We start from the raw sequence: 12912 nt of genomic DNA, 5'->3' as shown, positions 1-12912 counted from the left end.
GCTCGCCGTCTAATTATTGTCATTATTCCTTTGTGCTCGGCCGTCCTGCTAAATCGGGCCGTGAGGCGCCCCTATGGCGGCTCTGACACCGCAGGCTCCACACAGACATTCATACCGTAGACTTTGATTCATTCCGGAAACTTTCATTTGTTCCGGAGACTTTCATTGGTTCCGGAGACTTTCATTGGTTCCGGAGACTTCCATTCGTTCCGGAGACTTTCATTGGTTCCGGAGACTTCCATTGGTTCCGGAGACTTTCATTCGTTCCGGAGACTTTCATTGGTTCCGGAGACTTTCATTCGTTCCGGAGACTTTCATTGGTTCCGGAGACTTTCATTCGTTCCGGAGACTTTCATTGGTTCCGGAGACTTTATTCGTTTCGGAGACTTTCATTCGTTCCGGAGACTTTCATTCGTTTCGTAGACTTTCATTCGTTCCGGAGACCTTCATTCGTTTCAGAGACTTTCCCTAACAAAATTCGGGGACCGCCTAGGCTTCGGCCGAATAGTCACTACACTCGGCGCAAAGTTATTCTGGGTGAGTTGGCCAACTGATCGCAATCAGCGTCTAGTCTGAACCTCCTGGCCGACTTTATGGTCTCCTGAGAGTAGGGCAAGAGTTGGCAGAATCCCCTCAGTCCCCTCACCAGGCTCTGGTAGCTGTCTGAATCGGGGATCGGAATGTAGACCAAAAAGCGGACATAGAGAAGCTGATTTACGTTCGGTCCGAGTCCTAGGCGGTTCCTAATTCAGGCTCGCCAGGCTCGCCAAATTTTGATAGGGTTCATTCGTTTCGTAGACTTTCATTCGTTCCGGAGACTTTCATTCGTTTCGTAGACTTTCATTCGTTCCGGAGACCTTCATTCGTTTCAGAGACTTTCATTCGTTTCGGAGACTTTCATTCGTTTCGGAGACTTTCATTCGTCCGGGGACTTTCATTTGTTCCGGAGTCTCATTCGTGAGAGGGAAGACGTTCAAACTGACCTATGGCGCTGTTTATTACTTACGCTTGGGAAGGATGTTTCGTTTATATCAATGTTGATATTATATTGAAATATTTAAAAGATTGCATTATCTTTTCCCAGTGTTGATGAAAGAACAGTTTTTTTTACCTAAGTAACTATCGCTACTGTAGTCAGTGGGCCAGGTTGTTGGAGGACTTTTAAATCTTTCTAGAAAAGAGTGATAAAATTTGAATAAAAATCTTCATTTGTTTGCCATATATCATCCTTTTCGTGATGTAAAATTAATTTCTATTGCTTTATAGTTGCCGACGTATATTTTTTCCCTTCCTTCAAATAACACAATATCCTGTGACCGATGGGTTGTGGTTAATTTAATTGAGATTCATTTCACTGCAATTTATTTACTATGTAATCCTGCGTGAATTTTGTTGGGAGTGTCCGATTTTGTTCAGTAACTGTCGTATTAATACTTGCGTTGTCGACAGACCTATTCTGAAGATCTTTACCAACCATTATTATTGATTTCAAATTTCATGTATTTCCATTAGATAGAGGTTAGGTTCAGATCTCGATATTAATAACGGTGGAGCATTCCACATAGATCTTGATAAATAGGTCTGATATTACTCTCGAACGACATTCACTGTAATTGTCTAACTATCCAATGAAGTCAGCAAGAAACCGCACCAATAATCTCCACACCTTATCGTAGAACAATTATTTTGTTTGATATTGTAATAAAATGTTCATGAAAGCGAATGACGCGAAGCCGGAATGAAACAAGCAACCTCCGAATATTTTTGTTGAACTTGCAATAGGAAAGTAACCTCTCCCCGCAACAGGAATAACCTTCCCGCTGTCTAATGTCCCCGTTGCAACAGGAAGGGGAATGCAGCTTTCCCCGCAACAGGAAAAGCCTTCCCGCTGTCTAATGTCCCCGTTGCAACAGGAAGGGGAATGCAGCTCTCCCCACAACAGGAATAAACTCCCCCCAGAATAACGTTCTCGTTGCAACAGGAATGGGAATGCAGCTTTCCCCGCAACAGGACCTAACCTAACCTCCCCGCAGCAGGAATAACCTTCCCCCAGACTAATGTCCCCGTTGCAACAGGAAGGGGAAGGCATCTCTCCCCGCAACAGGAATACCTAACCTAACCTAGCTCCCCGCAACAGGAATAACCTCAATGCAAACTAATATCCCTGTTGCACTAGGATGATAAGGAAGCTGTCACAAGAGGAATAACCTCCCCGTATTCCCCGTAACCACAAATGAGAGGAGCCTCGTGTTGTGGTGTCGTAGAATATGTCAGGATTTGTTGCGCAGTGCGATGACGAACGACCTCGCGGGAAAAAGAAACCTTCCATTAACTCTGATGTGCCGTCCACGCTATTAGTTTATTAAGATTATTACTGCCGCCTCTAATCCAGATAATCTCGGCTCATATCATGCCTTCTGAACGTGGAAAACATGGTGATGATGAGGCGATGATAGTATACCGAGACACGTACACTGTGTGCTGCACGTACACTGGGTGTGCTGATGCACGTACACTGCGTGTGCTGATGCACGTACATATCGTGTGATACTATGATGATCTCTGCATGTGACACACATACAGACACACTGTGACACACATACACTGCGTGTGACACACACACACACTGCGTGTGACACACACACACACTACGTGTGACACACATACACTGCGTGTGACACACATACACTGGGTGTGACGCACACAGACACACTGCGTGTTACACATAACCTTGTGACCTTATGATGAGTTTGAGACTTTGTAGTCCACGGGCACGCTGATGCGCCGCCTTCGTCCTCCTCCGTCTCCGAGTCGTCGATAGGCAAGTCCCTCGGGTCCGGGATAAAATGTTGAACGTTTTCCGTCTATTTGCCCTCCATTTGGCCAGCTGATGCAAGATGCTGTTGCTTGTCACTTGCTGAGGGAAGTTTCCCTTAACTGGACAATCCAGGATCTTTCTCAACCACTTGTCCAGTCGTTTCTTGAGAGTCGCAAGGGTAAACTACCCTGCTCTCAGCGCTTTTGGCAAGGCATTAAAGAGCCTCGGTCCTATCACGGACAGTGATCCGTCGCTAAGAGTCTGTACTCTGGACGGAGCACGGTTATTGAATGGGGGAACCTACACTGTCTCCCCTCCTTTCGTTGTAATATGCCACTATTTTGGAGGTCTAACTTTCAAAGTTTGGAGCCTGTCCGATTATCATCTTCCAAGTGTACAATATGATGTATCTCTCTCTTCTCCTCTTCAGTGAGTACAGTCCCAAGTGTTTCAGTCTGTCCCAGCAATTCAGCTCAAGTTCCCTCATACCGCTGATCCTGTACGTGGAGGTCCGCTGGACTGACTCCAGTTTCCGCGAAGCGTCCGCCTTGAGCAGTGCCCAAAGCTGGCAGCAGTACTCAAGATTGGGGACCACGAGGGCTCTGAAGAGTGTAATTATTGGCGCTGCTTCTCTCGTTACAGACACACTGAAAATGACACACACATTGCGTGTTACAAATGGAGACACACTGCTTGTGACACACACTGCGTGTTACACATACAGATACACTGCGTGCGACACACAAACACACTGCGTGTGACATACACAGACACACTGCTTGTGACACACACAGACACACTGCTTGTGACATACACAGACACACTGCTTGTGACATACACAGACACACTGCTTGTGACACACACAGACACACTGCTTGTGACACACACAGACACACTGCGTGTGACACACACAGACACACTGCGTGTGACACACACAGACACACTGCGTGTGACACACACAGACACACTGCTTGTGACACACACAGACACACTGCGTGTGACACACACAGACACACTGCGTGTGACACACCCAGACACTGCGTGTGACACACATAGTTATTTGCGTGCCGCGCAGTCCAGTTATTTGCCCGGCAATTACCTGCCCTGTAGTTTGCTGCGTCGCCGGCTTGTCGTCCCTGCGCTGTCGCTTCTTATTTATAAACTGCATGCCTGGTTAGCAGTCTACTTTTGTCAGCAATCTACCTTGGTTAGCGATCTACCTTGGTTAGCAATCTACCTTGGTTAACGATCTACCTTGGTAAGCGATCTACCTTGGTTAGCAATCTACCTTGGTTAGCAATCTACCTTTATTAGCAATCTACCTTGGTTAGCAATTAATCTGCCTAATTGGTTAGCGATCTATTTTGGTTAGCAATCTACCTTGGTTATCAATTTACTCTCTCTAGGATTCTAGCTTAGTTAGCAATCTACCTTGATTATCTATCTACCCTTTTTATGAATCTACTTTTGTTTTGACCCTAAAAAATTAGAAAGATTCCGTCTCTATAATAGGTAGCGCCTAAGACTCTGGGAGCGCGTAAATCACCTTCTCTATGTCGGCTTTTTGGTCAACTTTCCGCCCCCATGTCAGACAGCTGCGAGAGTTTGGTCCCTTCTCTGGCGGCCGCTGGGCGGCACGTATTAGGCTCGTATCCGTATCCGGGGCAGCTCTGGCCGAGCCTGCCTATGTGAAAGAAATCCTCCCCATCCGTACAAAACCTGGTATCTGGCAATGATTTACAACATGTGCCACACTCCTAAATCATAGTTTCTATGGCCGAATTGTACATATGTATGAATTGTACATATTGTACATATGTACGTTAAATTCGAATTGTACATATGCACATGATTTGCATTAGTAAAGTATTAAGAAGAAAAAGTGCAACTTTAAATTTCCAGTTAATAGCCTAAATCATAAATTTAAGCAATGGAATACGAATGCAAACGAATAAAAACGAATATGAACGTGCGTCGCGCCGTATGCGTATACGCATACGGGCACTGGATTCTTGTAGTCATGCAGGTACTGGGCAAACTCGCCCATGAACACTAAGACGTCTTCCTCCCGGTGCTCGAGGCTTGAAGTGCATCCCTTGCATGGGCAGTTTGCAGGCTCGGTAGACTTGGCCGAGCCAACTCTTGTCATACTCCCAGGAGAATCTAAAGTCGGCAAGGAGATTCTGACTAGTCGCTGATTTCGATCGGGTGGTCTAGCAGACCCAGGATAACTTAATCCAACTGTAGCGAGACTTCCGCAGAAGCTGACGAATTTACTTCGAATTTTGTTAGGGGAATCTAGCTTGCCCTAGGGAAGCCCTGGCCGGTAACTTTATTTTTTTTTAATTATTTAAGTCATTAAACCCTTACCTAATATCTTTATTAAAATTATTAAGGATTAAACCTGTAATTGAGAACTCTACGTTTACTTCCACCGCCCAGATTCTAGGTGGCGCGTCGGTAGCGGGGAACTTTATTTTTTAAATTATTATAGCCATTAAGCCCTTACTTAATATCCACTGAAATTATCAAAGCCATTAAACCTTTACTCAAGAACTCCACGTTTACTTCCCACGTCCAGATTCTAGGTCTCGCATCTGTGGCCGGGAAGTTTATTTTTTTTTAATTATTAAAGCCATTAAACCCTTACTTAATATCTTTATTGAAATTATTAAATATTAAATCTATACTTAATTAACTCTACGTTTACTTCCCCCCTCCAGATCCTCGGTGGCGCGTCGGTAGCGGGGCACTTTATCTTTATTAAAAATTAATAGAGCTATTTATTAGAGCTATTATTTAGCTAATTAAATTATTAGAGCTAATTATTAGAGCTATTATTTAGCTAACATTTACTCAAGAACTCCACGTTTACTTCCCTCCTCCAGATCCTCGGCCGCGCGTCAGTAGCGGGGCACCAGAAGGCCCTCAGCCTCCGTCGGCAGACCGGCGCCCTCCGTCGCGCCCTCGCTGAGGTCAGGTCACTCACGCGCCGTGACCTCAGTGACCTCGCACTTGACCTCGCGCGCTACAGCTCCTCCATTGGCCACGCCTGTGCTGTCATACACGTAATTACTATGTTAAATTATATTTAGGATTACGAGTTGACCAGTCAATTTTATGAATTTTTTATAGTATATAAATGAGTATAGTTTCAGTGTTATATCGAATTTAGTTCATACATTCAACTCCAGGAATTTTATATAGAATATAAATAATTGATTTACTAAGTTCTATTTTAGATTTCGAGTTCACGCATTCAACTTGGTTTAGAAAATACGTATTTCATAGCATCAGTGGTATTTTGGATTACGAGTTCTAAGAAGCAAGTTGATGAACTTCTATTTAGAATGCGAAAGAATATCGAATGAATTAGCATGCATTGGTTTTATTCATATTAAGAATTCTATAGGTATTCTAGGATTGATTCTAGGATTACATGACAATTATCGATTCCGGCTGGTAGTCATAGTGCAATTGGAGTAGTTCATCATGTACATTTTACTGGAATATCGTTGTCAACACATCTGCTCACTGTTGTCTTGTGAGGTAATAGTGCTCACTATTGTCTTGTGAGATTATAGTGAGGTAATATAGTCTTGTGAGGTATTAGTGCTCACTGTTGTCTTGTGAGGTAATAGTGCTCACTATTGTCTTGTGAGATTATAGTGAGGTAATATAGTCTTGTGAGGTATTAGTGCTCACTATTGTCTTGTGAGGCAATAGTGCACACTATTGTCTTCTGAATTAATAGTGCTCACTATGATGGTGATGCTCACTACGATGGTGATGCATGATGGTGATGCTCGCTATGATAATGATGCATGACGCTAATGCTCACTACGATGGTGATGCTCGCTATAATGTTGATGCTCACTATGATGGTGATGCTCACTATCACTATGATGGTGATGCTCACTATGATGATGGTGCATGATGGTGCCCAGGATGGCGGTGTGATGGCGTCATCATCGGACGTGTGGGCGCGGGTGCAGGAGGGCGAGAAGTTGCTGGCGCGCACGGAGGCCGAGAAGCGTGACCTCAGAGACAAGATCTCTGACCTCAACACCAGGGTCTCTGAGCTCAGTGCCGCCCTCAGAGATAAGGAGCTATGCATCCTGGACCTCAACAGGAGGGTGGTGAGTGTGGTGAGGGGTGGTGAATGCATCCTGGACCTAACAGGAGGGTGGTGAGGGCTGGGGAGGGGAAGGGTAAATATACGCGAGTATTTTCACCTATTATTAATAGACCTTTGCCTTCTGACTACAATATTTTCCCCTTATTAGCCTACAGAATTAGACCCCTTCTTCCTAACAAGACCTTTGTCTCCTAACAATACCAATTTGTCCACCACATCGAATCTATTCACATATATATTTACATATTCACATCCTAACACTGCACATACCCATGGTTGAACTAGTATAAGGTTGACCCATCAGAAGCCCATTTTTGCGGATGTAGCTCGTTGTTCGCCTGTGACGTCTCTGATCTCAGTGACGTCACGGGCATTAACCAATCACCGAAATGCGATCAAACCAATCGACCAATCAGGCATGGGAATGACGGGTTTGTTTACGTTTCTCGATCTACCTGACGTAACAAGAAAGTTGAACTGAAAGACGGAACTTCTCGTGGGTCAACCTTATATAGTTCAACCGTGGCACATACGTACCTCCGTTCCGGCTCTCCACGCAACAATTATCAACGAACCTCAGCATTCCGTACATTTCTTCCGGTGGCCTCTAAACTAAAATTACAACAAATTCAAAATAATAAACCATTTTGTAACAAATATTATCGCCTCGCATTAACTTGAACTGTCAAACAATTTCTATCCTCTACATCGGGAGGAAATTTCTACCTCTCAAAGAATTTTTAGCTCTACATCGAGGAATTTCTATCCTCTACATCGGGGAATTTCTACCTCTACATCCCCCGTCAGGAGGAGGGGGCGACGGAGGCGGAGGCACAGGAGGCGCTGAGGCAGAAGGTGCGTGGCCTCGAGGCCTACCTGCTGGACATCGCGCAGTGCGTCCTGCGCGACGCAGACACTCTGCGCCCTGACACCATCGCCACCGCCGCGCTCGCGCCGTCCCACGCGCACGCGCTGCTCAGGTACCCACGCGCTGCTCAGGTGCCCCCACGCGCTGCTCAGGTGCCCACGCGCTGCTCAGGTGCCCCCACGCGCTGCTCAGGTGCGTGCCCACGCGCTGCTCAGGTGCGCCCACGCGCTGCTCAGGTGCCCCCACGCGCTGCTCAGGTGCCCACGCGCTGCTCACTTAAGTATATATCATGTGGACTGGTAGTGTATAATTATATATATTATTCAAGCTCTTCAATTTTCATCAAAGCTCTTTGATTTTCAGCTAAAGTTTATGCAAGCTGCTCAGTATATCTGTAGATTGACCTAATGTAGGCAATGGAATATAATGCGTTATTATGTAGGTCAAAGTAACTAATCAGAGAATTTTTCGCGCGTTCTACTGATTACTGGTATTAGGAATAGGAAAAAATACGAAGGCAGAAGTAATCAGCATAAGCTTGTCAATCGAGACGAAAAGACAGCAAAAAATAGATAAGCTTTGAAATAAGTACAAATAGATTGATCAGCAATGGATGTAATGTTACATACATTATTTTTGCACTAAATTCAAGTTATCTCGCTTGAAGGTTTGTGATTCTTTAATATTGAAATAATTTTATTGTATATTGAGTTGTATTTTGTCTGTAGAACTTACACAAAAGTCGAATAAATGTCGCGTTTGAGCATGAATATTTTGTATGAGCAAGAATATTGTCCTGTTGTGTAGCATAAAAGATTATGAAGTGTGAGACAAATGCCCCCTCACGAGGATAAATGTTGTGTGTGAGGATGAATGTCGTGTATGAATATCGTGCATGTGAGGATGAATGTCGTGTATGAATGTCGTGCATGTGAGGATGAATGTCGTGTATGAATGTCGTGCATGTGAGGATGAATGTCGTGCATGTGAGGATGAATGTCGTGTATGAATATCTTGCATGTGAGGATGAATGTCGTGTATGAGTGTGGTGCATGTGAGGATGAATGTCATGTATGAATGTGTTGTATGTGGTGCAGGTTGTCCCGGGACAGCAGTGATGGGGGGGCCGTGGCCCCCGACCTGCCGCAGTCCACCGTGTCCGCCGTGCGCTCCGCCCTCGCTGACCGCCAGCTGCAGATACACGAACTGCAGGTACGTAGCTCCCCTCTTCTGCTCCCCTCTTCTGCTCCCCTCTTCTGCTCCCCTCGGGGGGACTTTGCTTGTCCCCTAGGAACTAGATACCGTCCCCTGGTCCCCCTATCCCCCAAAAGGGTATTATCCCCCGCTTGTATAGTCCCCCGCCTGTATAGCCGCGGGATAAGAATTGTACCCCCAGTATACCATGTGTAGAGACAGTTCGTACATTACGTGATCTTTATGACTGAGTATTTCACAATTCGTTATTAATAATATATGGATTATATGAAGATAAGCAATCTATTATCTGTATATATATACATATGGATTAATTTTAAGGATAATTAATGGATAAAAATTCTATTATATAATTATCATTAGTTTAATACTTGGATGAAGTAAGTATAATCCTCTAAATATAATATATGCATTGTATAATTGTGATCAATTAAATGTAATAATTAAGTGAGTGCAATCTATTTTAGGTGTTGCTAGCTTATTTTAGGTTATGTGTACTATATTATATGTAGGTACATAATTATACTGCACTAATCTTGCTGACCGTTTTAACGGCTTAAGCAGACATCGCACAAATTATATTAATTACAATAATTATGATGACCGTTTTAACTGCTGAAGCTGACATCGCAAAATTAGATATATTATACTGTACCTATACATAATTACAATAATCCTGCTGACGTTTTACAGAGCTGACGCTGACATCTCACTAATTATATTAGTTATAATAACTATCCTGACGGCTGACACAGCTGACGCTTCCATCTCACTAATTATATTAATTACAATAATCCTTCTGACGGTTTAACAGCTGAAGCTGACATCGCACAAAGATCAGCTGACGTCGCTATACATATACATAATTATACTGCATTAACACTGCTGACGGTTTAACAGCTGAAGCTGACGTCGCACAAAGATCAGCTTGGGTCGCTGCGCAAGCAATACGAGGCCGCTGACGGGACGGCCGTGGCGCTGGAGGCGAGCGTCGGGGAGCTGCGCGAGCAGCTGGAGGCCGTGGCCCGCGAGAGAGACGCTACCGCAAGGGAGAAGGAGAGGGTCTTGGAGGACCTGGAGGCGCTCCAGGGGGAGAAGGAGGCGTTGGAGCGGGCCAAGGCTGCTCTTAAGAGTGAGGTGAGTGAGGGGAGAGGGTCTTGGAGGACCTGGAGGCGCTACAGGGGGAGAAGGAGGCGCTGGAGCGGGCCAAGGCTGCTCTTAAGAGGGAGGTGAGTGAGGTGAGAGGGTCTTGGAGGACCTGGAGGCGCTACAGGGGGAGAAGGAGGCGCTGGAGCGGGCCAAGGCTGCCCTTAAGAGTGAGGTGAGAGGGTCTTGGAGGACCTGGAGGCGCTCCAGGGGGAGAAGGAGGCGCTGGAGCGGGCCAAGGCTGCCCTCAAGAGGGAGGTGAGTGGGGGGAGTGGGCGACTCAGCTTTTTGAGTGTAGGTGGAGTGGCCCGCCCATTCGTTGTACACTATATTATAGATAATGTATATTATAGTATAGTAATGTGTATTATACTATTATAGATAATGTGTATAATTATAGTTTTATGTGTGCACTACGCCCGTACCCTTGCAATGCTTGTGCCGTGTGTACAAATGTACGACACTGCAGTAGATGTCGTACAACTACGAGGATACTAAAGCGTAATTCAGCCATAATTCATGTTTAATTGAATTGTTAATTATTCGCGTCAGTACATATTATTGGGAGGCCGATTTGGAATTTATCAACTTGTAAATATCAATTACTGTGAAGGTAATGGTTCTGTTGGTATTAATTACTGTGAAGGTAATGGTTGTGTTGGTATTAATTACTGTGAAGGTAATGGTTGTGTTGGTATTAATTACTGTGAAGGTAATGGTTCTGTTGGTATTAATTACTGTGAAGGTAATGGTTGTGTTGGTATTAATTACTGTGAAGGTAATGGTTGTGTTGGTATTAATTACTGTGAAGGTAATGGTTCTGTTGGTATTAATTACTGTGAAGGTAATTATTGTGTCAATATTAACTGTGAAGGTAATGATTGTGTCAATATTAACTGTGAAGGTAGTGATTGTGCCAATATTAACCATGAAGGTGATGATTGTATCAATACTATTATTAACGGTGAAGGTAATAATTGCCACTATTATTTATTACTGTGAAGGTAATGATTGTCACTATTATTAATTACTATGAAGGTAATGATTGCCTCTATTATGAATCACACTAAACGTAATGACTGGCCTCGTGGCCTCAGTGTGAGGCGCACGTGGAGGAGTGTGAGCGGCGCGGGCGCGTGGTCGCTGAGCTGGAGGCCGAGCGTGGCGCCTGGCATGAGGAGCGCCAGCATGTGCACGCTAAGTTCTGCAAGGAGCGTGACGACGTCGCCAAGCATGCGCACACCATCGCCGTGCTCCACACCGAGCTGGCTAGCGTGAAGCAGCAGGTGAGTGTGATGACGTAGCGTGCAGCAGCAGGTTAGTGTGATGACGTAGCGTGTAGCATGTAAGTATGATGACGTAGCGTGCAGCATGTAAGTGTGATGACGTAGCGTGCAGCATGTAAGTGTGATGACGTAGCGTGCAGCATGTAAGTGTGATGACGTAGCGTGCAGCATGTAAGTGTGATGACGTAGCGTGCAGCATGTAAGTGTGATGACGTAGCGTGCAGCATGTAAGTGTGATGACGTAGCGTGCAGCATGTAAGTGTGATGACGTAGCGTGCAGCATGTAAGTGTGATGACGTAGCGTGCAGCATGTAAGTGTGATGACGTAGCGTGCAGCATGTAAGTGTGATGACGTAGCGTGCAGCATGTAAGTGTGATGACGTAGCGTGCAGCATGTAAGTGTGATGACGTAGCGTGCAGCATGTAAGTGTGATGACGTAGCGTGCAGCATGTAAGTGTGATGACGTAGCGTGCAGCATGTAAGTGTGATGACGTAGCGTGCAGCATGTAAGTGTGATGACGTAGCGTGCAGCATGTAAGTGTGATGACGTAGCGTGCAGCATGTAAGTGTGATGACGTAGCGTGCAGCATGTAAGTGTGATGACGTAGCGTGCAGCATGTAAGTGTGATGACGTAGCGTGCAGCATGTAAGTGTGATGACGTAGCGTGCAGCAGCAGGTGAGTGTGATGACGTAGCGTGCAGCAGCAGGTGATTGTGATGACGTAGCGTGCAGCAGACGAGTGTGATGACGTAGCGTGACCCGCTTTTACATCTCGCTGCAACCAGTGAGTTTAGGTTAGGTTTATTTGAGTGGAGAGTCAGAGCAAGTGTGGAGGTAGGACCATGATGGAGTGTTGTCTCCATGGAGAATAAATTGGTTGGAGCGGTGGGTTCAGGCTTACTATGGCTGTAGACACAACTTTATTGGGTACTATACCATGAAGCTTGTGCTTAGGGGATAATGAAAGTTATTATGGTAATGAACGATGCTGGCCACTAGCATGCAGCCCAATCGTACGATGTCCTTTATTCTGGATCAGATATCCTCTCTTTCCTCCTCCCCTCCTCTCTCCCCCCTTCTTTCCCCTCCTCCCCCCACTCCTGTCTCTTATACACATCTAGATGTGTATAAGAGACAGGAGTGTGATGACGTATGAGGGGGTGAGAGTGTGATGATGGATGAGGGGAGTGAGAGTGTGATGATGGATGAGGGGAGTGAGAGTGTGATGATGGATGAGGGGAGTGAGAGTGTGATGATGGATGAGGGGAGTGAGAGCGTGATGATGGATGAGGGGAGTGAGAGCGTGATGATGGATGAGGGGAGTGAGAGTGTGATGATGGATGAGGATAATGAGAGTGTGATGATGGATGAGGGGAGTGAGAGTGTGATGATGGATGAGGGGAGTGAGAGTGTGATGATGGATGAGGGGAGTGAGAGTG

At 45.4% G+C, this 12912-nt stretch overlaps 1 protein-coding gene across 1 annotated transcript in view; it reads left to right on the top strand.

Annotated features, from left to right (window-relative positions):
- Positions 1-12912, top strand: part of LOC108680409 (centrosome-associated protein CEP250-like) — a 41210-nt gene that overhangs the window by 23126 nt on the left and 5172 nt on the right. Inside the window, exons 9-14 of the mRNA XM_047882383.1 lie at positions 5707-5886; positions 6766-6957; positions 7764-7936; positions 8922-9036; positions 9940-10176; positions 11283-11471. Of these exons, the coding sequence (XP_047738339.1) occupies positions 5707-5886; positions 6766-6957; positions 7764-7936; positions 8922-9036; positions 9940-10176; positions 11283-11471 (1086 nt within the window). The remainder of the gene's footprint in view (positions 1-5706; positions 5887-6765; positions 6958-7763; positions 7937-8921; positions 9037-9939; positions 10177-11282; positions 11472-12912) is intronic.

The sequence above is a fragment of the Hyalella azteca genome, unplaced genomic scaffold, assembly GCF_000764305.2.
Source record: "Hyalella azteca isolate HAZT.00-mixed unplaced genomic scaffold, Hazt_2.0.2 contig10325, whole genome shotgun sequence".
NCBI lineage: Eukaryota > Metazoa > Arthropoda > Malacostraca > Amphipoda > Hyalellidae > Hyalella > Hyalella azteca.
The sequence above is the reverse complement of the archived record's forward strand: the minus strand, read 5'-3'. Positions and strand labels throughout refer to the sequence as shown.